Genomic DNA, 26948 nt, shown 5'->3' on the forward strand with positions numbered 1-26948 from the left:
AGAACTCAGGAGACCCAAGTTGTAACTAAGTGATGAGCAACATCTTTCCATCAGCAGCTTGATTATGTTTAATAGAGAAAGAAAAACCATGAATTAGTAGCACCTTTGCAATGTCTTCCCATATTCGCCTGTTTTTAAACTGGGGTTTTCTGCTGTAGGAATAAGGAGTTTGGTGACCCCGAATGCTGCCATGGTTGTTGAAATATTCTTCCAAACTAAAAAGAACATATTTCTATATGTGAATTTTTTCCTCAGTGCAGTTTGAAGCAAGTCTGAGGAAGATATTTGGAATTATTTGGCTACCCAGGACAAAATGTGTTGCACCAGGCATAGATAATCCCTGACAGGTGAGGTTTGATCCCATTTGCCAAGAACCATTTTCAGTAAGTAAGCAGATAAGTGTGACAGAAAGGAGCTGATCAGTACCATCTTGGAAGAAAAACTTTTAACCTGTATGAGTGCTCAGAGTTCCCACTGCACATGTGGCTCTTGGTGAGAGGTCAGCCCAGCTGTGGACATTCCTGAAAAAATATATTTTTGGCAATGTTTCCTATGTCCCTCATTTTCTGTCCTCCATGAATTTACAGAGGTAAATCACCCCATCATCATTAATGAAGACGTTACAGAGGACCAGATCCAGTATTCACCCCCTAGGGTACTCCATTCATTACTGACCTCTCCCCCCAGAAAGAATCAAAGTTGCAAACCATTGCTAAGGTTGCTTGTGCAGCCCTGGTCCAGCTGTCTGAGAAGGCAGTTTTACAAGACCAGCTTTAGCAACATGACTGTACACTGTGTTATCCTCAAGAGTCCAAGAGTTAACTGGTATATTTTAAGGGCTGTTATTAAAATGGTAAGCCACAGTGGTGGAGCAATCTGTAAAGCTTACAGGACAAGTGTTCTAAGAGTAATATTTCCACATAACTGTCACTGCTGGAAGTTGATGCTGTCTGTGCTCTGAAAACAATTAACAAATAATTTTACTGCTATTTACTATGCAGTATTACTTCTATACTATTACTTCAGAATCTACCCTCTCCCCCCTGTTGTGACCATTTGCTGCATGAAGGCCCTGTGAGATGAAAAAAAGGCTTAAAAACAGAGAAGGGTGATTTAAACTTGGCACTAGGAGAGCTCTGAAGCATGCATGAGCGATAGTGTGTTGAAACAGGTCATCTACAGGGTTGTATAACCTACATTCTGTGGGAGCTGGAGGTCAAGCAGACACAGGGCTGAAGGAGAGCTGATCCTGCCTTGGGCAGGCTTTTTAGGTCTCTCTTATCCGGTGGGTATGTGTTAGTCAATTAGCTTGCATGGGTCAAATAACTATAGCATACATCAGAAAAATCCTACAGAGCATCTTCTGTGGCAGCAAGTTTACATGCAGTGTCAGTGCATCAATGGGCTTTAATACCGCTGATCAGCCCCACCTGGGCCCCCTCCCAGGGCATGAGTTTGAGGGTGGGCAGCAATCCCTTTAAGCTGGGCCTGTGGCTCTTTCATGATATTGACTCCATAATACAGAATCACAGCATGGCTTGGGTTGGAAGAGACTTCAGAGATCATCTAGTTCCAGTGTCCCTGCCATGGGCTGGTTGCCTGCCATCAGATCAGGATGCCCACTGGTCCCAAGAAAAGAACACTGTATGCAGTACTGCAGAAGGTGTCTTACGAGGGCAGAGTAGAGATGGACAATCACTTCCCTTACTCTGCTATATCCCTCTATTCATGCAGCCAGGAAACCCTGGCCTTCCAGGCTGCAAGAGCACGCTGCTGGCTCATATACAAGTTAGGGTGGATTTGTCACTATATGTGTGCCTGGTGATTATGGGTCTGTGTCTGACTGACACCAGTGAACTTGGTCTTGACCTCAGGTTTGTCTCATCTGCACTGAGTTGTCTTCCAGCCTGGGCCCTTTGCTGCCTCCCTGGGCTTGACCTGCTTACCTTGCCTGGCACAGTGGGCTGGGACTCTGCCCTGCAAGGCCCTCACCTTGCTGGCATTGCGCTTGCTCCCTGTCCCACTGCAAGCAACTGGCCCTTACTGCTCCAGAATATGCAATGGAAAGCTGAACCATTCTTGTGTGAATATTTTGGTCTTGCTCTTTCAAGATAGATGTGTTGTTTCGGGCTGTGCATTGCATATTTTGCAATAAATGGTAGTTACTGTATGTTAGGGTTATGTCTACAAGTTAGACATTACTGTAATAGTGGAGAACTGAATTCCACAATGGCCTTAAGCTTTCTTTAGGTCAGAGAATAGGTTCATTTTTGGATTAGAAAACACATTTGTACCCTGCTTTGGACAAGCAAAATATGGACATATTTGAACGTATTTCTGAATGCCCAGTGTTTGGCTAAACCAACCTAATTAACTCCTCCCTGCAGTAAGGTTGCATTTTATGAAACACCTGAAGACTGCAGAATTGTTTCACTATTTTCAAAAGAGGCTATGCTGAATGGCCCACATTCATTCCAGAGTAGCATGTCTGCCAGCCAGCCAGCCTAGTGCTCTTGCAGCCTGAGGTTAGAGCTGAGCTTTAACATTAACTAGGGAAGAAAAGCCCAGGCCTGACTCAGCCACCCACATCCTGCTCCCTCCTTCTGGTGAGCACAGCATAGCAACAGTGAGAGGACACTAGCCTGCCTGCTGCTCAAAGCCTGCTGTCACAGTGATGAAGTCCAGCAATGTTCAGGGAAAAAAAGTTGCCATTGTCGGAGGAGGCCTGGTAGGAAATGCAGCTTGTCTTCTCTTTGATTGCTGGGAAGTGAGGGGGTGGCTGCTCAGCAAAGGTGAGCTTGAACGTGAAGGTCTCTGGAAAGGCAGCTCTAGTGCAAGAAGGCTTCTTTGGGCACTGCAGTCTTGCTTCTTAGCTGTGGGCAAGGAAAACTGCAGCCCAGTCACTTGCCTGCATTGCCTTTCCCTTTGTACAATGCTTGCTTATTTGTAGCTCATTAAATGACTTGGTCTGCAGATTAACAAAATACTGCCTTCTCTCCTGAGTTCAGTGCTCCTTTTAACCCTATTTTTCTTATAATTATTCTTCTGCCAGATGACAGATGTTATCATCTGTTGTGTTCTCATTGTAGGAGGCAGCAGGTCTTGTTTGCACAGCTGGGACTTTGTACCAAGAGAAGGGATCTTCTCTGAGGGAAAACTTTGCTGCTGAGATACTGCAGATACATAAAGGTCCACAAAATACATCCCTTGTTCAGGCATTGCATGTGTACCAAGACAGAAAAACAGTGCACTTCTGGATACTCCTCTTTTCTTTCCTGTGAAGGAATGGAAGTTTTTTAGGGGAAAAACACTCGAGTTGGATTCTGCCCTCTCAGGGCACTTGAGGCAAGACCAGCTACTGGATCTTTCATTGCTTTAGCTGTTTCTGGCTTTAACCAAATCACTACTGTGAAATACCTTATGAGGATTGAGAGTTGGTAAATGTTAACATAAGAGAAAATGCTTTCCTTTTTCCATGTTCATTTGGGAGCCCACTTTCCTTTTTCCATGTTCATTTGGGAGCCCTTTTCTGCCATTGCTGCCTGCAGGGCTATCTGTCTTTAAATGACAACTCCCAAAACTCCCACCTAACATTTTGGCTGTTAGCTTCTTACTCCCATGGCTGCTGGAAAAAGAGGAAGACTAAGAGTATGCAGTTCTGCTAATTCTGACAGCAGCTAATGACAGAAATTTAAAACCATGTTCCTTAGAGCCATATCTATAGTCTGGAGAGAAGCAAGGAGCGTGCCTGTAGCAGCTTCTGCTGCCCCTGGTTGAAGGAGTTAGCGCTGCTCAGTTACTGATGATTGTAAACAAGTCCTGTACCTGGTATGTCTATATAATGAGATGTGGTGAGTAACTTCTGAGGTGATGATCTTGGAGGTCAACTTTCTGCAAAGTTTCTCTCTCCAGGAAGAAGTCCTCTGCAGCTCTTGGTCAAAGGATCACCCTGTATCTGCTGAGCTGTTCTCTCAGCTGTGGTTTTCTAATGGGAAGGAGAAGCATTTTGGTAGTGCTCTAAAACTTCATCTGTCATTTTCATCTTCTCTTTTAGGTGGGTGCATTAAATGCATGTTTCTTTGCTAAACGAGGTTTCCATGTTGATGTTTATGAAGCCAGAGAAGGTAAGAGCAGCATGAACATTACAGCTTGATTAATAATTTGTGTCCTTTTGCTAGTAACAGTTCTTCAAGAAGCAAAAGAGGAGCTGCATGATCTCACTGAAACTGCAGAGAGTGCAGAATCTGAAGATGTCATTTTCAGAATACTCTTTTCATTCTTGCACTCTTTAGCTCCTATGGTTTTGGGAGAAAGAGCTTATTTGAAATGCATTGCCTTGTGTGGAGAGAAACCACTCCTCAGCTACTAAAATTATGCCCTTTTTTATGTCCTTGGCTTGAAGATTGAAAGATTGATTCAAATTCTTGTCTTTCAAAATTTAGTTTCTGCATTAAAAATACTGGCATGGTGGCATTGAGCCAAGACTCCTTGGGAAAAAATGCTGTTAATCCTGCAGCATTGCTGTTTGGACTTAAAGCACTGACCTGATCACAGCTGCCATGGATAGTGCTGAGGAAGGGTGGGAAGTGATAGTGGCAGTGTCTGCAGCCAGAAGGGCTGTCTTGTCAGTGGCTGCATTCAATCCACGGTCAGCAAGAGGGTTGTCCTTGTCTGCAAGGAGCAAGGCACTGGAAGAAAGCTGCAAGATCACAAACTGCTAGTAAGGAAAACCCACTTCAGTAAGCATGGCAGTTCACAAGAGGCACTCATCAGAGTGTTTCCATTTCTCAGAATAATCTTCTCTATAACACAGAAATGTGATTACTGCAGAGCACAGAGATGTCTGCATGTCAGTGTGGTAGTGTTTGTATTTGCCAGTTAGAAGATGCTGTCAAAGGAGCTGAAACATTACAGATCAGGTTCAGAAGCTGGAGTACCATGCTGAAAAGGTCCCAGATGACACTCAGGTGGCATGGCCTGCAGCAGCAAGTAGCTTGAGTCAGCCATGGGTGTTTGCTGAAGTGAGTTCTTAAGCTGTCAGAGAAGCGCGGTCCTTGTCCGGATTATTTCTTCATGCTCTTCACTGTTGCTTGTGTCTGTGGGTTGAGGACTGGCATATGGAGCAGGCTGAAGGTGGTCGAGGAGACGTAGTCAGGGGAGAAACAGTGAACAGCACTTTTCCTGCTCTGAGATCCATCTGTAGCAAAAGGAGGACCTGGCAAACAGGAGTTGGAGGTGCTGGAGGAATAAGCAGCAGCAAGCACTTCTGCAGAACTGTGTGGACCTGATCCGAAATGTCCCACTCATACGACCAGAAGAAGCGTGCCTACAGCATAGCGTGGTGCAGACCTGTGCAACAAGCAGCTGCTTGCAGTTTCCTCTGGCAGAAGCATCAGCCAGCCTCAAGTGAAACCAGCAGGCTGCAGGTTCAGAACAAAAGAACAAATGGTTCTTCCAGCTCTTTGCCAGATGCTGTATGTGCCAGAAGTTTCATGGATTCAGAAAGCCTGTGGTTAAATAAACTGAAGAAAGCTGCATTCAGCTGTTCAGGGCTTTCAGCTGCATTCAGCAGCTACAGGGATAACCGTTATTGCCCTTGGAATACTGGAAGCAGCACTACACCTCTATCCTTCTGCTGCTACTGAAGCACCAAGCAATTGCCATTGCCAGAGAGCACTATGGCTGTTCCTACTTGCCTTCAAGGCGGGTTAACCTTACCCCTCTGCTCAGTCTTGGGGCTTGTGCATATTGCTGAGATGGCATTGCTGAGATGTCTTGGGATTGGGACAAGGCCCTGCAACACATGCTGGCTGGTTGGCCAGGGGAATCTGAGCAAAATCTAGGTGGATGGTACAGAAAGCAGCATCCCATATGTGGCAGGCACATCTCAGAACCAAGTTTCTCAGCAGAATACTGCCAAGCTTGTCTCAGCTGGGGGATGGTGGATGGCAGGAGAGTGACCACCGTCCACCTACTGATTCTTGGGCAGTACAGCCTATGCTGGAAGGATCTGTGCAACTAACATCTCTCCTCACAGATATCCGGGTGTCCAGCTTTGCCCGTGGAAGAAGTATTAACTTGGCCCTGTCACATAGAGGACGCCAGGCCCTGCAGGCTGTGGGGTTGGAAGAGCAGGTACCCTCACTGCTTCTGTAGAATTATAAAATCATCAAATCACAGAATGGCTTGGGTTGGAAGGAACCCCAAGGAACTTCAAGTTCCACCCCTCCTGCTACAGGCAGGGTTGCCAGCTGCTAGATCAAGTACTAGACCAGATTGCCCAGGGCCCCATCCAGCCTGGTCTCGAACACCTCCAGGGATGCAGCATCCACAGCCTCTCTGGGCAGCTGTTCCAGCACCTCAGCTCTCTCTCAGTAACAAACTGACATCAACCTAAATCTCCCCTCCTTTAATTGAAAGCCATTCCCCCAGTCCTATCACTATCTACCCGTGTATAAAGTTAATTTCCCTCATGTTTCTAAACTCCCTTGAAATACTGGAAGGCCAAAATCAGGTCTGCCCACAGCCTTCTTTTCTCCAGGTTGAACAAGTCCAGCTCCCTCAGCAGGTTGAACAAGTCCAGCTCCCTCAGCCTGATTTCATAGGAGAGGTGTTTCCACCCTTGGATCATCTTTGTGGTCCTCCTGTGGACCTTCTCTGAAAGTTCCATATCTTTCCTGTGCTGGGGCCACCACATTTGGATGCAATGCTCCACTGGGGCCCCACAAGGGCAGAATAGAGGGAGACAATCACCTCCCTTGCCCTGCTTGCCACCCCTCTTCTGATGGAACTCAGAATACCATTGGCCTTCCGAGCTGCAGGCATGCGCTGCTGGCTCACGTTCAATTTTTCATCATAGAAATGAGATCTCTGTGCTTGAGATCTGTTAACTTCAGCTGGTGATGGACAGCCTCTCTTCTGCTTCCCATGCCAGAGAGCGCCAGCTGCTCCAGGCATCCGGGTTCTGTGTGTAGCAGAAGGGAACTCCTCCAGTGTCCACCTCTCCTCCCTCCTGCAGAGTGAGGGTAAAGGGAGCAGAAGCAGGCAGCCTTCCAAAAGAGCTAGAGTGCAGATGGATGTGATGAAAGGGATGCCAGCAAGCCAACATAGTGTAATCAACTCATATCCCCAGCATCCAGGTGTCATTTGATGCTATTCTTCCCATCCCATCCTGCAACATTTACCTTCAGTAAAATGTCATGACTTGGGGCCCACAGCCCTGCAAACTTCTATGTATGTGTCTGGTTGCGCAAAGCCAGAGACAGAGCACAGCAGAGATTGTTCCATCCTGCTCAGAGCATGGTGTTTGGAGGGTGGCATTTAGTGGGTTGTGTCTTGTACTTGGCAGCTCAACTTCAGTGGGAAAACTGGATTTTCCTCTCTTCTATTCCAGATTGTGTCCAAAGGTATCCCCATGCACGCACGGAGAATACACACGCCACTGGGGAAGAAGTACTCTATCCCTTATGGCAAGAAGAACCAGGTACTAATCTGCGCTGCTGTTTTTGTGGTTCTCCATATAGCACAAGAGATCTCTGAGCATTTTTGTACGCTGTGATGGACAGGTGCATCTTCCAAGGTGGACACTGCAGCATACTGGGAAGAAATAAATTTACCTTCATCTCAGGATTTCCTCTCTCCCTGTCCTATGAAAACACACAGAATTTACTTTATGTGTCATCAAACCTGCCACACTTAGGCTGATTTGGCTGTCCATTCATCCAAGTCATGCTGTAGAGATCTGTCATTTACTGGCAAACGTGGATCTTGATTCTCCTTCCTCTCTACAAGCTGGTCTCGAGTACAGTCATCACCTCAGTGCTCCTTCGCCAGTCTCATTTTTGGTTATGCACCCTACACACATGCTTTTCAGTGATGCTGTGAGCAGGCAGGGAATTGCAAGCTGCCACTCATTTTCATGTAGCTGTTAATGGGATGTTCTGAGGAGGTGCTGCATTCCCCTTGCTGTGCAAAGTGGCCTTCAGAAATTCTTTCTGAGCTCCATTTTTTGTGTTTTTTTTCAGTACATTCTCTCTGTGGACAGAGCAAACTTAAACAGAGAGCTGTTAACAGGTAAGCATGTTTGCAAACACTTAAATACCCTATTTTACTAAGAATGTATGGTTTGACATATGAGTGGTAGGTTTCAACTGAGTGCCACTGAGCCTCTGGCTTTGTCCCTGCCTGGGAGTTCTGCACAAGCTGACTCTCAGAAAGTGCATATGCAAATCAGTTGTGTTATTAGGAAGAAAGCAGCAGTAGCACATTTAGTGAAATCCTATGCTTGTCCTGTCTATTTGAGTCTCCAGTGCATGGCATCATCTCCCAGCATCCACAGAAGTGCAAACAGTAGTTGAGAAATGAACAGAAACAAAGCAGATTTGTTTCAGGTCACAGAGGTGAAGGTCTGTTGTTTGTTCTGTTGTTAGTTACCCACTCTGCAGAGGAGTGATATGGGCAGAACAAATCCTCTAGTTCTTCCTGCTGTCCTTTCTGTTTAAAAAAATGTACAAAGTCCATCTCCATGGCCATGTTCTTATTGCAGACCTGTGCTGGCTAGTATTGCTGTAGCTGTGGCTGGTGCTTCCCTTTCTCCTCCTGTCTTCAGCAAAAGTATTTTCAGATATTGACCCTGAGGCCTCTCTGTGGGTGCAGATACCCCCAAGATAACCAGACTTAACGAAACAGTGTCCTACTATGCCCTTACTTGCCTGCCACTGCTCAGCACAACAGTTTGATGTGGTGATGGCAAAAGTCCCTGTAATTCAGGGATTCTTTGTCAGCACAAGCTTCTACTTGTAGTTGTCTTTTCACAGCTGCTGAGAAGTACTCCAACACTAAACTGTACTTCGGACACAAGCTAATAGAGTGCAATGCAGAGTTGGGGACATTAATCATTAAAAGGTAACTCCTGTACAAGCCTGGTATAAAGTGCTGTGTTTTGTTATTTCTGCTTAATAATTCATAAAACCTCAAACAATTGAGCAATCTCAATTCAAAAGTAGATTGTTATTGTGGGGTAGACAAAACTTGACATGAGCTTTGGAAGACAGAGGCATCAAAGCAGGGTTCACAGGGAGGCTGAAAAAGCTGAAATAGCTCGCCAAACCCAGCAGGCTGGCAATAGGTGAGCCACATGCCGCTGACCTGTGCAGGAAGTAAACATGCCAGTCTTTGAAGTGCTGGCTTTCAGGATCAGATTGCTTACTAGAAAGAGCAGGAATAGATCTTGGTTTGCAATTGTGTTGAGTTCTGGCCATGCTACCCCATCTACCTGGGGATGGAGGCTCTAGACAAGACCATCATTACACAATTGTTCCTTCTGAGTGCCTTGTATAGATCTGGCAGAATTATGCATTTGGCAGTCTTGGATGCTGAGCTTTCAGTGAAAGCCATTCTCCCCATATCCTAGAAAAATTCATAAGAGTACCAGTGACCAAGGCACTTTTGCAGCAAACTGCAAAAGGCAGGTCCTGGGATGTCAGACTGGCCTGGGATTTATGGCAGGACTGTTCCAAGGGACTTTCTTATTCCAGGTCCGGCCAGCTACCCCTGGAAGTCACCTACGATCTCATTGTGGGATGTGATGGAGCCTTCTCAACAGTCAGAAAGCAGTTCATGAGGCAAACACGCTTCAACTACAGCCATGAGTACATCCCACATGGCTACATGGAGCTGACCATCCCTCCCAAGGATGGAGATGTAAGTGGGCCTGACCTGGGTCTGCTATGGACTCCTTGAGTCTGATGCCCTGTCACCTCTTACAATATCTCTGAGGAACTTGCTTCTCATCCCATTCTCCCAGGAGATTCAAACTTTTCTAGGAGAGACTGTGTTTGGAGTTTCTCTTTCAGTAGTGGACCCAGGCTGTGAAATCCCAAGAGGCTGCTCTGGAGTAGTGGTGTTCATTTTAGCTCTGAGAGGTCCTGGAGGTTATGGGAACACGTCTATGTGGACAACAGCAGTCACAAACCAGCAGATTTTTCCCATCTGCCCTGCTCATGCCCTTGCTCTGTTTCTCAGTGTAGTACTTGGTGCCCTGAAGTCTTCTGATACACAGGGCAGGAATTGATCTGCCAATGTGGAGGGAACTTGAGATCCAAAGTGATTTTCTCTCTCTTTCAGTTTGCCATGGAACCAAACTACCTCCACATCTGGCCAAGAAACACCTTCATGATGATTGCACTGCCCAATATGGTGATAATCCATGATCGTGGTTCCTTGGGGCTGGGATGGAGCTTGTAGGGATGAGGTGGCTGTGATGGCAACTTCATAGTTGGGCTTCAAGAGGAGCCCAGAGGACCTGCAGCCTGAGCAAGGAGTTCCCACAGCCTAGGGGCACAGGGCAGCACCTAACTAGCCCTGAGCAAGTGTCCAGGCTGCTTCTCTCTCACCTCACCCACCCAAGACCCCAGGAAACCTGGGGCTAGAAGTACAAACCAGACACAGGAATACCAAGGTCTGGCTGCCGTCCCTTTCTGCTCTATGCTACAACATCCCATGGGACATGGGGTGGCTGGATGCTAGACCACACTGCACAGAGTATCACTGCAATGGCCAGATGGCCAGCAGGCTGGGCATTAAGTTGCTGATCCACATGTAAAGTGCTTTTCTTGACCTCTGAACTTCTTTCTAAACTTTCTCCCTGTCTGACAGGACAAGTCTTTCACCTGCACTCTCTTCATGCCCTTTGAGGAATTTGAGAAGCTAATGACTGGAGAGCAAGTACTGGATTTTTTCCAGACCTACTTCCCAGACTCCATTCCCCTCATCGGAGAGTAAGTGTCCCCACTGCTCCTTCTTGCTCCTCAATATGGTGACACCATGCTGAGGAACATGCTGGTCCCCCAGAAGGTCTTCCCTGTGACCCAGACTCTCCTTAAGCTGGCAGGCTAGCTGCCTGTGTGCACTGCTAGGTGGCTCTTTATGGCCTGTAAGAGAGGGGAGCCAAAGAGACCAGGATCTGCATTGCTTCTTCAGTGGGGTAACAGACTTGACAGCAAAATACAACCCATCCTGCAGTGGTCTGTGAATAAGTTGCACTCCAGTACTATTCTGTACCTTGGAGGCACAATCCAGGTCCTGCCACTGTGGGGAGCAAAACATAGATCACCTTCCACTGCCTTTATATTGCTGTTGAGGTTTTTTAAGTCAGGAGATGAATTAGGGGTTCATAAGCCATGGTTTTGGTCTTAGGGCAGGATGAGAAAGTGGATCTGCTAGAGCTGAGGTGAGAGTTGTGTTTTGTCCCAGGAATGTTCCATTCCTGGAGGTGTTCAAGGCCAGGCTGGGTGGGGCCATGGACACCCTGATTTGCTGCCTGATTTAGTGGTTGGCAACCCTGCCCATGGTGAAGGATGCGCAGTATCAATAGGATCCTAAGCAAAGCTGATCTCAACATGCTGTGCTACAGTTGTAGGAAGAGAAGCTATCTGTGATCACTCCATGTACCTATGGCATGCTTGCTGGAAGTATAGTGGGAAGTTAATGAAAAAGGTATTTGCTCTTTCATGTTTTTCCAGCACAAATATCCTAGTGAACAGGAGCAATTTTGCATCCTATAGCAAACAATGCCTATGGCCCTGGCTTCCTAAGCTTGGATGTGGTATGGTTTGCTCTTCCTGTCTCTTGTGGTCCCATCACATGAAGTATCTCTTGTTTTGCCTGAAGGCGAGAGCTGAAGCATGACTACTTTTTGCTGCCAGCCCAGGCCATGATATCTGTGAAGTGCTCCTCCTATCACCTCTCTTCCCGTTGTGTGCTGATGGGAGATGCAGCTCATGCTGTTGTGCCTTTCTACGGACAGGGCATGAATGCAGTAAGTTCACAGCTTGCCCTGCGTCATTCAGTCCCCACTTCTTGGGGATGAGTGGCCCAGTGGGAGCCCCATGCTGCTGGAAATGCCACTTTCTAGTGCTGCCCTGCAAGATCCCTGGCAGCAGGGCCTGGAGGCTCTGAAGATGCGATCCACGGAATATGGGATGCCAGGGTTGCTAACAGCTACATTAGCTCAGCATCCCTGAGGGCATTTCTTGTGAATGTGTGACTGCTGCTGCTTATTTAACCTCCAGTATTCTTCCCAGGGTTTTGAGGATTGCCTGGTCTTTGATGAATTAATGGAACAGTTCCACAATGACCTGGGTGAGTGGCATGGCCCAGCCCTCAGAAGCTGGAGGCTCTGCTGGGGAGCTGACTGCCAACGGCTGCTTTCTTTCTCCAGGTGCCTGCCTCCCCGAGTTCTCCAGGCTGAGGGTGCCCGATGACCATGCCATCTCAGATTTAGCCATGTACAACTACGTAGAGGTGAGTGACTGGCAGATGAGGGACTATCTGTGCAGCAGTGTCCATCCTCCTGGAAGGTGATGATCTCTGTGTTGCAGATGCGAGAGCATGTCAATTCGACATGGTTCATTTTCCGGAAGCAGATCAACAACCTCCTCCACACCCTCATGCCTTCTACCATCATCCCACTGTACACAATGGTAAGGCTGGAGCTTTGTTCCCCATGGTTCTAGCCTACCATGAGCTGCTCCGCCACCTGCTCATGCAATCTCCCCAGGTGACATTCAGCAGGATTCGCTACCATGAGGCGCTTCAGCGCTGGAAATGGCAGGAAAAGGTAAGCTGAGAGTCCTGCATCCTGCACAACAGCACTGCTTTGTGCTGCAAGCTCCTGACAATGCTGTGATTTCTCTTTGCACTCACAGATAATTAATCGAGGGCTCTTCATCATGGGGGCAGCAGGGCTGGGCGGCACCTACCTGCTCATAAAGAGACTGACACGGGACTGGTACTTCTTCATACCAAACTTGTGGGGCTGGTGCAATTACATCAAGAATATAGGAAATTTTCCTTTTAGCACCCAATTTGCACAAATGTAACAGAAGGTTCTGGGGCAATAAAAGTGAAGGCACAGGCTGTTGGCTCAGCTTGGTGACTTTTTTCTCTGTTGGGATGAGGTTCCTTCTGTCCCCTGCCCCCAGGGGTGAGAAACTCACTGGGGCACAGAGGGTTCATATGCATCTCTGCCTAATTTAAGCTGCTTTGTGTTTCGAGTGATGCTGCATGTCATAGGCTGGGCATAGGGCTTGTGTGCAGTAATGGGAAGAATGTGCAGCCTCTAGCCAGAAAGACAGTTGGGATCACTTGGGGCTTCTCAGTCCTCCCTGAGACTGTGCCACTATGGCTGACTTCTGCTCGTATCAGAACCCAGTGCCTCCCTACTTTTATCTTCCTCATATATCTTTGGAACTAGATTATCTTTTCTAGTTTCTCCTCTTTAATTTCTCCTTATGAACCAGCTTAGTAACATATATCTGTTGAAGAAACATATCCTTGACTCAATGTTGATATTTCTGCCTAAATAAATAAAAAGATATCACAAACTTTGAAAAAATACATTTCTTTTCCTACAATTTCTGTTTGAAAATTGTATGTGAAACTTATATCCCCTCCCCCACTGTTTTTTGTTGTTGTTTTTGCTTTTCCATCAAGACACATTTATTTTAACTCCCTTGCTGTCTGGGTGCTAAGCAAGTAAGCACCTGCATCCTGACTTCCTTACCTCTAGTGCCCCTCACAAGGAGAGGTCCCCAAGCCACTTGTGTCAGCTTGTAGGTGTGGGCATACACCGGCTCATGTGCATGTGCTGGTAGTGTGCTCCAAATGTGTGCTCTGCTCACACACGCTATAGGTCAGGTGAACTTGGGAACATGAGCTATTTGTGATTTTGAAACAGTATTGGGAAGCTTCTTAGTTGAAAATCAACTTGCTTCCTTTCCCCAAGTCAAGGAAATACAATTTATTTATTCTTAATGACAGCTTTAAGAGAAAATGTTCTGGGTCACTGCCTGAAGTCTGGGGGAAGGGTGATTTCACACCTGCCTGAGAAATACTGCTGCAGGCAGGTCTCCTCAGACACTGCCACCAAGCCTTTGGGCAAAAGCAAGACAGAGGGGCCTTGAAAGGTCCTCTCAGCTCACCTATTTCCTTCTTGGCTTTTGTGCATGCCCTAGCACTTGCTTCCGTCTAATTCAATTACTGGTCATGCTTCTTTTTGAAACAATCTGAATCTCTGTGCTTGCGTCCTTCGTTCAGTTTCTCTTATCATCCTGCTAAGCATGTACACATTTGTGTTTGTATTGCACAGCTTACACCAGAAATAACACCTGCAGCCACTGATGGGGGAGATTCTCTCACCATGTCCAAGTAAGAACAGTCTCTGTCTGGGTCCTCGGCCACAAACACTGCCTCAGAGACCCGGAGCCCTGGTGTCTTTGGGCAGCCAGATACGAGGTGCATGAGAGCTGCACTAGGTCAGGGTCCTGGAATCAAAAACATCTGCAAGCTGGGAGAGCACTGTGGGAAGTATCAGAAGTGCTCTTACTCTGCCCCAGACCCTCAGTCATTGGTGGAGAATGGCTAAGTGGCCCAAACTAATCTATCATCAGACAGTGTACAGCCACTCTAGCATGTTTCATGTACGGCTGCCAAAGCACGGGCACTGGTAAGAACTGCTTTGTATCATTTTGTGAGTTTTTTCTGGCTTGCAAGGGAGAACCTATCAAGATGTAGCTGGCAAAGTAGTGTAGAAGACAGTGTGTTTCTTTGGCCAGAATTTCTCCAAGCACTGTATCCTGTGGTAGATGCTGGCAGCCACCACAGGAATATGCTGTAGTTTCTCCAGTGAGTGTTTCAGCTGCTGCCTGAGTAGGACAGATATACTTACTTCATATATTAATTTTTATTAACTTTAAACATATTCATAAAGCTAACGGAGATTGGATGTAAAACTATCTGCAAATTATTCCCAAGCTTGAAGCAAGTACACAACTGTACATGTATTTCAAAAGAATGAACCCATAACATAAAAGGAACAAGTAGTTGTGCAGAATTTGAAAAAGCACTGAGCTGGAGATTTTATGTGTGATGCCAGGTCTTTTGCACTGCTCACCCTCAGCAAGTCTGATGGACTCGCAGAGTAGGGAAGAGATCTGGTCCTAGTGGTGGCAAGAAGCTGTGGTTGAGTTCAAAGCTGCAAGCACTGTTTCACATGTTCAACGCCTCTGATGTTGATGTTCCACAGTTCAGTCTGCTGCTCCTTTGCTTCTTTGCCATGCAGTGGGTTGCGTGGTGGAGGTAAGCCAAGCTCACAGAAGCCCAGGTAGAAATATGGAGGAGCCCGAGATATGTCTAAGAGGGAAGTAACACTGGGGAGCAGCTGATGATTTAAAATTCAGATTCACTGTTTGTTTTCTGGCTGTCCATCGTTTCCAGGTACAGCAACAGGAGCAGATTGCCCGCCTGGAGACGTTCCTTGTCCATTTCAGCAATGAGTAGTTTAGAAACGAGCTGCAAGTGTAACCGTGCAGAGCAGTGCAGCACCGCATGGAGCAGCCTAGGAGTGAAGCGTGCTGGAGCAGAAGGGAAATAGCAGTTTTGAACTCCTCATTGGGAGCACTTTCTGCACTAAGTCCCTAGGATTTGGCATCTGAAGGTCCTGCCACAATGCAAATCTAGCACCAGGAACTAGAACAAATGGAAACTGATATGGAGCCGGGTTGAGTGCCTGTTGGTAAGATCTGCTCTGCAGCCCTGTCTGTGACACTGCTGTTCCCTCCTCCCACAGTGCAACCAGACAGCTATGTAAGAGAGGATAGGTACTGTGCAGCCCCTCAGCCAGCACCTGGATACTGGTGGTTTCTGGGAAGAAGGGTTAAAAACAACACAATAAAGAAGAAGAGGTGGGAGCCTGAAATTTCCTTGTTTGGCGTTTCATTTAGTGGTGGGTCCTAGTGCTCCCAGGCATCACTCCAGTTCATTGCCCATCAAACCTGGGGTTCATGACAGTGGTGGTGGCACTCTTGAACAGGGGGTTATCAGCCTGAAGAGAGAAAGGTGAAAGTCTCATGATACTGTAGCAGACTTTTGGCAGTGTATAACCCATCCTTCCATGACTTTGAAGGACATGGACAGCATTAGCTGCTCCAAGATTGGGCACCGAGAAGGTCTGGGTCCACCACACTCTGGGCACTGCCAGCTGCAGGAGCCCCTACAGAAGATTTCTCCTCCATACCCATCCTCCCAGCATCCTCCCTGCATGCAGTCATCCTGATGCTCTCTTACTTCGTTCCACTTGGCCTTGGATTTCTCCTTCTCGAACCTGCGGTATTCTCGGCGGTCGAAGATCTCCGTCAAGAGACGCCAGATCAGCAGGAGCAGGAGGCCAATGAGAGCCACACCAGCAATGGTGCTGCCTACGATCAGCGCGACATTGGGAGGCTCTGGGCACTCTGTGGATCAAAAACAGATCCTGTACGTCTGCAGCCCCAGGAGAGCTGTTGGGGCAGGGGCAGGATGAGTGGGATTCATAGAATCATAGAATGGCTTGGGTTGGAAGGGACATCAAAGATCACCAAGTTCCAACCCCCCCCCCACTACAGGCAGGGCAACAAACCTCCACATTTAATACTAGACCAGTCTAGTACCTTTCTTAGGATCAACGGTGACAGTATACATCTCCTCCCCATCATCCTGGGCCATAAAGAAGGAGATCCAGCAGTTCTCAGAGTCCTTCTCCTTGCATTGCCGGCTCCCTGCCCGTGGCTGGTCAGTCAGCTGAATGTTGGTGCAGGCCACAGAGCAGTTCTTTGTCAGTGGCCCGCTACTGAAGGACTTGCATTCCACGCAGGAACTGCAACACAGGCAGCTGCAAATTGTCTCTGCAGCGGCAGCAGCCCCCATGCCCACCCCACCACTCAGCTCCATCACTCACATGTGTTTGCCACAGGGTGAGGGGCAGCCAGGGCACTCCTCGCAAAAGGGGGGCTGGTAGCCCCCCCGGCACTGGCAGCGGTTGCAGTGGCAGGAGCCACGCAGGCTGCACTCATTCTGCCGGCTGTTCCTACAGCCATCAGTCGACTTCTTGCATTGGCAGGCGCTGCCCTCATACTTGGGCGTACATTTGCACTCACCACAGTCGCAGCGTCCACGCTCTGTGATGGGAAATGTTTCCAGTCATGGCCCTGTGGGGTACAGGGCTGCCCTCAGAGGGAGCTGTGGGGAGGATGGGGTTGAGGGAGGACAAAAAACAGGAGCTGGTCCCTCTGCCAGCTCTGACTGCCTCTGCTTGGAAGGAGCCCTGCTCTGGGACTAGGGCTGCCCTTCTAGGAGGGGTTCTGTGAGGGCAACATGGAAATGCGCTCATGCAGCTCGGACACTGGGACCACCCCCCTGTGTCTGGGCACCCGGTTGCTCACCCTCACCACCACACAGCGAGCCATTGTGAAACTCGCAGTTCATGTTGTCGCAGTCGCAGAAGGTGCCATAGATCTCCTTGCCGGGCACATCACTGGTGTGGCAGGCGCACTGCCCGCACACGCAGTCCCCCAGCCCCGAGCAGATGACTGAGCTGTTGTCCTTTCGGCAGCTGCCCTCCAGCTCTTTGCTGGTCCTTCCTTTGGTGTCACACTCACAGTTCTTTCCCGTGTAGCCCAAATTGCAACTGCCATGAGGGGAGAGGAATGAGACTGGGTCAGCAGCCACGGAGCACACACAGGGCCGGGCTCAAACCTCGACCAAAGCAGAAGAGATCTGGGATAGCATTGTTGGAAACAAGCATGTCACCAGGTGTCTGCATCACCATCTGCTGGAGTGAACTCTGGGAGGCCCTTTGGTGGGAGACCTCAGCATGTTTGTTATATTTACAACACCAAATGATTGCCTGGAAATTATTATGATATTTATAACTTCCAAACCCTTGCCAGGAGATCTGAGTGTTTCCTGAGGAAACCCAGGCTTTTCCTCTCCCACTCACTGAGAGGCCTTGAAGCAATAATTATGTTTAAAGATGTACATGAACCGCAGAAGTGAGATTTTTAGAGATTTCTACAGAAAGCTTGGTTGAGTGGGTGGAGAGTTGAATGAATAAAGGGTAGACTTTAGGAAAGCAGCAGAGGATCTACCAACTGAAGACAGACCTCAGTATATTCCCTGCTGCCATGAACCTAAACCGCTGCTCCAAAAAGGAAAGTGGGTGCAAATGATAAGAGCAAGGCCATGACTGATGGTTCTGCAGGCGCTGGGATGCTGGGAGGCACCAAGCACAGCAGCAAGCAGTGGCCTTGGCTCGGCCTGGCAGCTCTCTCACAGCATCTACTCAACTCTGGCATTATTTGAAATAATATTTGTGGAGAACAGCACTCACCTGCAGATCCCACAGACAACTTCGCCATTTCCACTGCAGGCAGTTGGATCAGGCTGCTCTCTGCAGTCACAGTCACAGATGCTGTCTATGTGCACAGTGAGCGTGTCTGTGAAGCCCAGTGGACGGATGGTGAAGGACTGACTTTTGATGCACTCATTTGCTGTGACCTTCACTTTGAAGGTGACCTAGTAGGTGCAGAGTGAGAAGAGGGAAGGGCTAGAGACCATCAGGTAACTTCAGTAGTAATATAATACTGGCCACAGGCTGAGTGCACACATAATGGAGGATCATCCTCAGCATTCTGGACATTTTGGGTATTAAATTCACATGAACAAAAAGTCTGGGACAAGAGTTCCTGCTGTTAAACAGAAAAGGCAGGAGGAGCTTTGCAAGCTGCACGGCATTCCTGATTTAGGGAAACATACCTCATCACTGATCTTAACATTGTCACATTGCCCTCTTGCTTCATTCTTGGTTCCTGTGTTGTTATTGCAGATGGAGTCATATTTGACATCCAGGACATCTGGCAGGGTGGAGTGGTCCAGGATGATCCGTGAGGAGAGGTTCTGCAAGGGAAAGATGGACAGTTATCCAGAGGAGGGACTGAAGCACAGAGATGTGGAGTTGCTTCCCCGAGCCCAGGGGAGAAGGGTAGGGTGAGCCCCAGGACATAGTCTCAGCTGACTGTGATGGGGCAGGAAATGTGGCATCAGAGAAGTGGCAACCTCTTGCTGGTTGTGGGCAGAGTCCCATCCTCAAAGTCCCAATCTCACCTGCTCTCAGATGATGATGACACATGACGTGAACTTTTCTCCACCAAATAGGCAAAATAAGTTCTCACCCAGCACTTACATTATAAGCCACCTGGATGAGTTCAATGATGTTGCTGGAGTCCTCATTGAGCTCCCCTACTGCTGACTTTGGGATCATTTCACTGAGTTTCTGCCAATGGAGAGCAAAGGAATGAGATGTCCCCACCATGTGATAGCAGTGGCATCACATGGTGGTGATTATAGCAGGACATAGCAGAACATGCATGTGTCACCTCAGGAGGCACCTGGACCAGCCAAAGTCTACTCACTTTGTAAACATCCACCATCTTGCTGGTGACAGCAAAAATGGGCTGAATGTTGTTTTCAGCAAGTTTCTGGACCAGCTGGCCAACAGAAGGGTAGTCCTATGTGAGAAGAGCAGGCTGATAGAGTCGCTGTAAGGAAGACCTTCCAGAACACCCCAAACAAGTCAACACCTGATACAGAGGAGTTTTCACTCCTCAGAGGCACCAGAGGCAGCAGCATCTCTGCTTGCATCCATCACCCCCCTCACCCTGGACTGTCTCCCAGGCCCCCATGAGGGCTGTAAGCAATTACTGTGGAGCTGCCCCATGGGCTTAGGGAGCCACTGAGCAAACCTTGGAACAATGCCAGAGTACTTACAAACTCATTGCTTTTTTTGTACATGTTGTCCTCCAAGTGGCACTGGCCATCATTGGGGGTCAAAATGCCCCCGAGCTTGCCATCACCAGCGAAGTGGAAGCCATCATCAGTTGCGTACACCAGCAATCGGGTCACATTGCGCCAGCCAATCAAGTCCTGTAATGATATGGACAGCACTGAGACCTGTCCACAGATGGGGCTGGGGTGATGCTGCCTGGGCACGGTGCAGTCACTGACGGATATCACATCAGCCTCAACAAGGGCCAGAGAGCATAGACGAATGTTACTGGGAACTCAAGTTAGGAAGCTCAAGGGTAAGATGCTCTCTTGTATCCAGGCAAATCAGGACTTTTACATGGATTACAGGCCTGAATCTACATAATGGACACCCACAACCTGATCCGGGAGGAACAGAGCCAGCTCCTGATTGGAGGAGCCATGAAGCAGAGGCAGCAGCCATCATGCCCGCAGATACAGGGAATGGGGACACATGAAGCCACCCTGTTGGGTACTCACTCCACACACCGCCGCCTGCATCATGGCATCCAGCCCCCCTTCTGGGGCATCCAGGTTCCCTGAGATGAACTGCTTCCCCACTTCACTCTCGAACTTCTCGGCATTGTCAGTGAGTGAGAGGATGTGCTTGAAGGCGAATGGAGGCTGGCAATTACTGTCCTTGTTGGGGCAAGGGTTCTTCAGCTTCTCAGGGTGTGTGTTGACAAAAGGTAGTACCGTCTTGTCCACAAAGGAACCAAAACCTAGGATGCCCAGGACCATGGTGTTAGGGAAGGAAGAGGCAGGGGTTGACAGGTGTCCTGATGGCACCGGGCATGGACAGCCTCCTGGCTCCTGCATAGGGAACCAAATGCCAGTCCACATCCCATGCTCCAGCACACTGCTTCATACTGCCTGCATCCTGCATTTTGTTTTGTCCACTGGCCTCACTGCACTTCCCATTGAAAAGCTGGCCCTGTGCTGGAGACAGGCTCACCTATGCGGCGAGAGGGTGTGGTGCTCTCCAGGGCTCTAAGCAGTTGTCCTCCCAGCTTCTTCACATTCTCTAGGTCATCCAGCATGGAATAGGAGAGGTCCATGAGGTAGTAGATATCAATGGGGTACCCCGTGGCACGGCGAAACTTCACATCAAATTCAGCAGGCTCCCCTGTGGGACACCAGGTTCAGCCACTGTGCTGTGGATCATGTCCTGCCTCATTGCCCACCCCATACTGGGATCTTTCTTTGGGAGAAAATGGGAAGGAAACATGCCACCATATCCCAGCACAGCTACAGGCTCCATCCTTATCCCCCTGAAGTGTCTCCCACCCTCACATCTTCACTAGAGCTTTCCTTCAAGATTTTTCAGCTCCTGTGAGGTCCCTAAGGTCCCCTGCAAGGTCATCTCTTGCCAACAGCCCATTCAGTTTTGAAGCAAGGGTAAAAAACACGTGCAACAAACGTTGGCCAGCTTCAGCTGCTATCCAGCTGAGTGTGAGAATTGGCAGATTATTAGCAACAACACAGGAATCGTACTTATCCTCAGCTTCAGATGCACCTCCTGGGGAGTCAGCTGTATCTTATTGCTGAACGCACTGTCCTGCATTCTTTTGATTTCATTGACCGGAAACTCAATCTCATTCTCTGGGCATCCCCTCTGCTGCAGCTGCTCTATGGTGTCGCAGCGGTTGGAGTCTGGCTCACCAGCTTTGGTGAAATTCTGTGTGTTGCAACATCAAACAGAAAAATCAGAGGAGCAGGAGGTAAGTGAACCCAATGGCCAATGACCCAACTCCCAAATCAGCTCTGCTGGGGCTCTGGGATATCAGTGGAGTAAGGAAGGCTGAAATTCTCCTAGTCTCACCCAGCAGAGAGGACACAAAGCCCTCCCAAGACTGTCTACTCACTGGCAGGATGGCTGTCCCACTGCCCTTTTGCTGGTAGCATGTGAGGCTACCGGGACCTACCAGCTTCTTGCACCAGGCGCAGCCAGGGCCAGACTGGATGCAGTTCTTGCATGTCCCCACCTTGATCTTGGGACACTCTGCGGCAAAGGCTGGAATGTGGAGAAGATGGGTTTGAAATGGGGGAACAGGGCCAGTCTGCACCAGAGGCAGCTGTGGGGTGCTCAGGCTCCCAGCAGCAGACACCCACCCTGCATGGCTCTCAATGCCACATGTAGTGCAGTGTTGGGTATTTCCCCACTCCAGTAGTGTCTCACTGACCACATGAAGAGTCGGGGAAAGGCAGGGATGAAGGGCAGGTGGGGCTCACCTGTTGTCAGCAGCAGCAGCATCCAGGTCATTGCTGGCAGCCAGAGGCAGCAGTCACGAGGCATTTTCTGCAAGAGGAAAGGTGATAGCCTCAGGGAAGGGAGCCTCCAAATCCCACAGAAAGCGGCTGCAGAGATGGTGGCACAGAGTGGATATCTCCATCCTGCAGCAGGACAGGTCCTAAGAGTATGATCCCACCTGACGGCTCACATGCTCTTAGAAAAATACATTGGTATCTAGCTAAACATAGCTTTTGGGCTAAACATGAAAGTCAGCAGAGCAACAACTGGCACTGCATCAGTTCACCTTCAGTTGAACTGCTGCGTAGACTGATGTGATATCTATCCAGATTCTTCTCCATCTATGTTTGTGTATGTATGTAATGCAGAAAGGCATTGTCCTGGAGCAAAACCCAACAGAGTTGTGGCCTTACAGCATGGATGTATTTTGGGATGTGAGAAAAGAGGAAATTGTTAAAAGAGGAAAAAAAAGAGGGGAAAAAAGTGTGGAGGAACAATGAACATTTCCGTTTTCAGCAATAATAGATACAACATCAAAAGGATGTGTCACTGGTTTTGAAATGGCTCTTTTGCCACCCTGAGCAATCAGACAGCTCCTCCCTGGTTCCTGCCAGTGCTGCAGAGCACCATCAGCCTCTCCTGAGAACCTGCCAGACTGAGAGGCTCGGGGCGGGAAGGAAGAAGCAAGGGAAATGCACAAAAGGCACCAAACCCAGAGCAGTAAATATGGCTGCTCAGAGCTGCTCCTGAGGCACAAGGATGTGTCAGGCAGCAGACAAGTCAAAGGGTGACAATGATCAGAAAGATCAGATGCTAAGGGAGATTAGATGGGTGTCATTTTGTGACAACTGTGCAGTGGGGTTTGATGCCTGGTTGTTCTGTGAACTTGGAGGTGTGAAGGGGCTGCAGCAGCAGAGTGCAGGCTGTTAGGATGTGAAGATTTGCAGCCTAAAGAGGTGACCACCTCAGAGCTGAGCCCCTCATCAGTGCTCCAGAGGCAGTCACTTCTCTGCACAGACAGGCAGAGGTGACTCTGTGCTCACCTGGTCATGGTGGCAGAGCCTATGACTCTGCTCTGCTGTGCCATTTTGTGATGGGGCTGAGCTCCATCCTTGCCTGTGACCATGCCCACTGCATCTCCGTGGGCACTCCACAGGTGACTGGGCCCTGGGGGCAGGTGCAGAAGGAAAACACTCAGTGTTCACACAAGCTAGCTCTGGCTAGGTTTCATACTGGGTTAATGGGTTTCGTTTTTTCACCTCTTGCCTGCCTCATAGTGGGACTCACAGTTCCAGCTCTCTCCTCTCATGGAAGAAAAGCCTGTAACTGCATGTGGACATGTGCCCTTTGCACTCATTTAGGCCAGAAGGGAGCTGTATAAGCCACAAGATTAGCCACGGACTGAGGCCCTGTGAGCTCCTTGTGCTTCGCTTGCTGGAGATAGTAGGTTCATACATACATAAAAGGGAGTAAGTTTCCAATTACAACAGGATTAAAAATACCTCCCAGACCCCAGAAACACACTCAATTTAAGACAAGTTCTGCTTGATAATGAGTTTTGTACTATAGGGTTTATTTAGTGGGCTGGATTTTGGTGCCCTTATAATGCTAAAAGTCATTTCTTTCCCCACAGCAGGGGTGTAAAACACACCCTGATGCTTGGGGACTGTAGCAGCAGAAAGCTCACCTGTGTGTGATGTAGGGTGACTTTCAAAGGAAACAAATGGGGCTTCTGCTTTTGTCTGCCTCCTCCCAGTACAGAAAGGGAAAACAGCTTTTCTGTCTGACTTGGTGCTAGCAGGGGGGCTCAGGCAGTTTTCTCCATTTGCTCTTGCCATCCATTTGGCTCAGTGTCAAACTGATACTGCTAGGGGTGCACTGCTCCCAGCTGTGCTCTGCCAGGGACAGGTTTCCTTCTCACGGCAAGCAGAGGGATGCACAAAGCCCACCATCCTGTCTGCAAGCTGGGATTTATAAATAGGGCTGAAGGGGAAGTGTCAAAGCTAGCTGCTGTCTCATTGCTATAAATAAGATGAGAGTTCAACAGCAGAGATGGGTCTTGCAGTCTGTTGGCCACAACCCTCCTTTGCTGCTTTGCTAATTATCTACTTCTTGCAAAATGGGAGGACATCTTCCTGTGCCCAGTATCCCTGGAGGACTCTCGGCATGCTTGCATCATCTGCCTGTAACTGTGAGGCTGCCATCTACAGGGTGTAAATGAGCGCCATAGGGCACAGCAAGGCAGGGAGGTGCATATCATTTGGCTTGTGGCTGTTCCTTCTTTCACTTAGTTTGGTGTTATGGGTAATTCCCATCAACTCAGACATTCATTGAGAGGGCTAGGACTGGCTGAGACACTGAGGCACTTCCTCCATGCAAAATATGTGTGTGCAATATATATATATACACACATATGTTTATATATATTTATATATGTATATATATATACGTATATTTATATATAGGTATGTATGGGTATATATACACACACCAATAACACACACCAGCAGCTTTGCAGGGTCTGCCTGCATCATCTCTATCTTTATACATCTATCTATCTAAAAATATATATTTATAGAAAGGTAGATACAGGTACACAAAAACAGCCTTGCAGGGCCTGTCCCAGTCACTGAACGCAGTCTCCTTCTGTCACTGGTGCAAACATCCTGTTGCACCTGTTCTAGGCTAAGCAGGAACCCTTTAGGACAGAGGAGCTGTTCCTTGTTTCTCTGGTGCTTTATGTGAAGACTCGTGGCTAACATCACACATTTGGCAGTAGCATAGTGAAGTGGTATGCCTCCTGCCTGCAGCACCAAACTGCAAAAGTGGGAGACTTCCAGCTTCTCATGCTTCATGCAAGAAAGTAGGTCCTGCACTGTGGTCGCTAGCCCACTGAGTTCAGTTACAATTCACTATAAAACCACTGAGCAAAGCAGGATGTGACAATAATGGTAGAGAAATGTAACATAGCTTTCCCACGCGTTTCTGCAGAGGAACTAGCACCTGTGTCAGCCACAGGGCTCAATATCTCTGTTCATGCATTTGCTTTTCATCTCCCTGCGAGACAAGGAGTGAGACCTTTAAAAATCATTGAAAATGAAGGTCTGTCTGCTTGAGAATGATTCAAAACCAAACAGCAGCTCTCTGGCTTCTCCATCACATGTGGGTTATATTTCACAGGACCTACGCTTTCCCATTGCTGTGTTAGCAAGCAAACTTTTTCCTGCCTTAGAGGCTTAACAAAGGACTTGCCTTCTGCGGGGAAAGTTTGCATGCATCCTTTGCTGTATTCCTTGCTTCCACTATAAATCTTCTGAGGTTTTTTGCAGAGTGTAATGCACACAGAGAGAAATGAAGGAGAAGAACAGAGTCTTGCCCCACTTCCCTAGCTCTTCTTCCAGCCTTTCCCCATTCCACAGAGGCAAAGGCATCCTCATCTAGCAGGCCACAATGGGACAGATTGCTTGCACCAATCAACCCCTTATCACAACAAAGCTGGGCTGTTTCTGGGCACAAGGTGTGACGTGCTCAGATAACATTCCTGTGCCCACGTGCTGGAGGTGACACAGCACTGGGCAGAAATTGCTGCAGCCCTCAGCTGCCATTTTGGAGGATTCAACAGGAGCACCCTGGGCCTCTGCTGCTTCCCAAGCCCACAGGAGGGTGAGGAAGGGCCTGAAACTCTCCTCTAATAACTGCTTGCACTTCCAGGCTCATTCTTTCCTCTAAAAGCAGAAATGCACAGATGAGGCAAGCCGCTTTTGAGAAGGCCACATGCCAGGCTTCAGCATGCCAAAGGACTCACCTTGCACAAACCTGGATCAAGAGTCACAAAACAAATTCATGGAATCCCCATAGCTATGAAACTCCTTAGTTGCCCATCCACCTTCCCCCAGAAAGGATGTGCACAAAAGTGAAAGAGTACTCGCCTCACATCAAGCCTTCCCTTTGGCTCCTCTTCTGGAACTGCAGTGAGGCTGGAAGCCCTCTGGCTGTGCTGCCTAGCTGGGAGCAGCAGCTGAGAATCAGGAGCTCTGGTGCTGGTTCTTCCTCCTTCTGTCTCGTGCTGGCTGAGCAGAAAGGAGGAAGCCAGAGCAGTGGTTTGTGGGCGGGCGCCTTCCCCCAAACCCAGCCAGCCCTATGCACCAAAGCCAAAGCTGAACTCTATTTGCCTTTGTACCTGCCCAAAACACCTTCTTCTGCCCACTTTGATCTTCAACAGCACTGCCAGGCAGGCAAATGAGGCCAGCTCTGGGGAATCTGAAAAACTGGTGCACTGGGGAGATGCTGGTACCCTCAGCTCTGGAGACAGGGGAGCCAACTCTCCTCTCTGGCCCCAGTCTGGCTGTGTTGTTTTTATTTCATAGGCAGGCTGTTGCAATGGGCAGGTCCTCCACACTCAACAGAGGATGCCAGCGCTGCTCTTGACATGACACAGTTTGGGGGCATGTGGTTTTTTGAGCCTTTAGATTTTGCCATGCAGACTGTGGCTTCCCCTCCTAGCACACTCCAAGTAGAGAGGAACTGGCTCCAGACAACCCCCTCTTAAACTTTTTAAGGCACTAAACTGAAAAACACATGGTATCTTAGATTTTTTTGAGTGACAATTAACTTGGGACCATTATTTGCTTTGCAGGTCAAAGAGGTCCTGCCAGACAGTCACCAGTGAGCCTTCACCTGCTGACCCACTCCAGCGCTGGCAGCTCATCAGCCCGCACTATTCACTGCATGTACAGCCAATGCATGGTCACTCCTTGCTGATGGGTAAAAGGGGCCCCAGAAGAATCAAGTCAGGGCTGGAGAAGACAGCTCCAGCTGTGAGGCTTCAGCTGCTTGAAAACTTCACCTCTCATACTTCCCAATTTGGGCACAACTTCCACTTTTTAAAGGATATCTTCTTATTTCTACATCTGATTTCTTCTAGTTGCTGCGGTTTAACTCTGCTATGGGAGGGTGTCCTGTGGGGGCCTGTATGTGTGTGATTACAGCCCATCACCTACAGAGTCATAGCGCCCTCCAG

The 26948-nt window shown here is 48.5% G+C and overlaps 2 protein-coding genes across 5 annotated transcripts; one reads left to right on the plus strand and one right to left on the minus strand.

Moving 5' to 3' along the window:
• The first annotated feature begins 699 nt into the window (after positions 1–699).
• KMO (kynurenine 3-monooxygenase) lies at positions 700–15757 on the plus strand. 4 transcript variants are annotated; one of them, XM_019616806.3, is made up of 16 exons: positions 700–2728; positions 4055–4124; positions 6038–6135; positions 7394–7483; positions 8025–8073; positions 8817–8904; positions 9537–9702; positions 10126–10197; positions 10657–10778; positions 11671–11818; positions 12084–12141; positions 12221–12303; positions 12381–12482; positions 12560–12619; positions 14150–14208; positions 15277–15757. In XM_019616806.3, exons 1-16 carry the CDS (start codon positions 2675–2677, stop codon positions 15431–15433), a joined length of 1476 nt encoding a protein of 491 aa, XP_019472351.2. In that variant the 5' UTR covers positions 700–2674; the 3' UTR covers positions 15434–15757. The 4 variants fall into 4 exon arrangements, with proteins under 4 accessions (XP_019472351.2, XP_085083953.1, XP_085083952.1 ...); XM_085227827.1 differs by lacking the exon at positions 14150–14208; XM_085227826.1 differs by lacking the exon at positions 10126–10197.
• ITGB2 (integrin subunit beta 2) lies at positions 14725–26015 on the minus strand. Its single transcript, XM_010713131.4, has 16 exons — positions 25858–26015; positions 21910–21976; positions 21603–21691; positions 21172–21355; positions 20633–20803; positions 20158–20399; positions 19642–19797; positions 19287–19382; positions 19058–19147; positions 18631–18771; positions 18206–18390; positions 17259–17503; positions 16775–16994; positions 16488–16693; positions 16126–16292; positions 14725–15883 (listed from the first exon to the last, which is right to left on the minus strand). The coding sequence occupies exons 2-16, from the start codon at positions 21971–21973 to the stop codon at positions 15818–15820; spliced, it is 2322 nt and encodes a 773-aa protein (XP_010711433.1). The 5' UTR covers positions 21974–21976; positions 25858–26015; the 3' UTR covers positions 14725–15817.
• Between the last annotated feature and the right edge of the window lie 933 nt (positions 26016–26948).

The sequence above is a fragment of the Meleagris gallopavo genome, chromosome 7 (assembly GCF_905368555.1).
Source record: "Meleagris gallopavo chromosome 7, MGAL_WU_HG_1.1, whole genome shotgun sequence".
Lineage (NCBI taxonomy): Eukaryota > Metazoa > Chordata > Aves > Galliformes > Phasianidae > Meleagris > Meleagris gallopavo.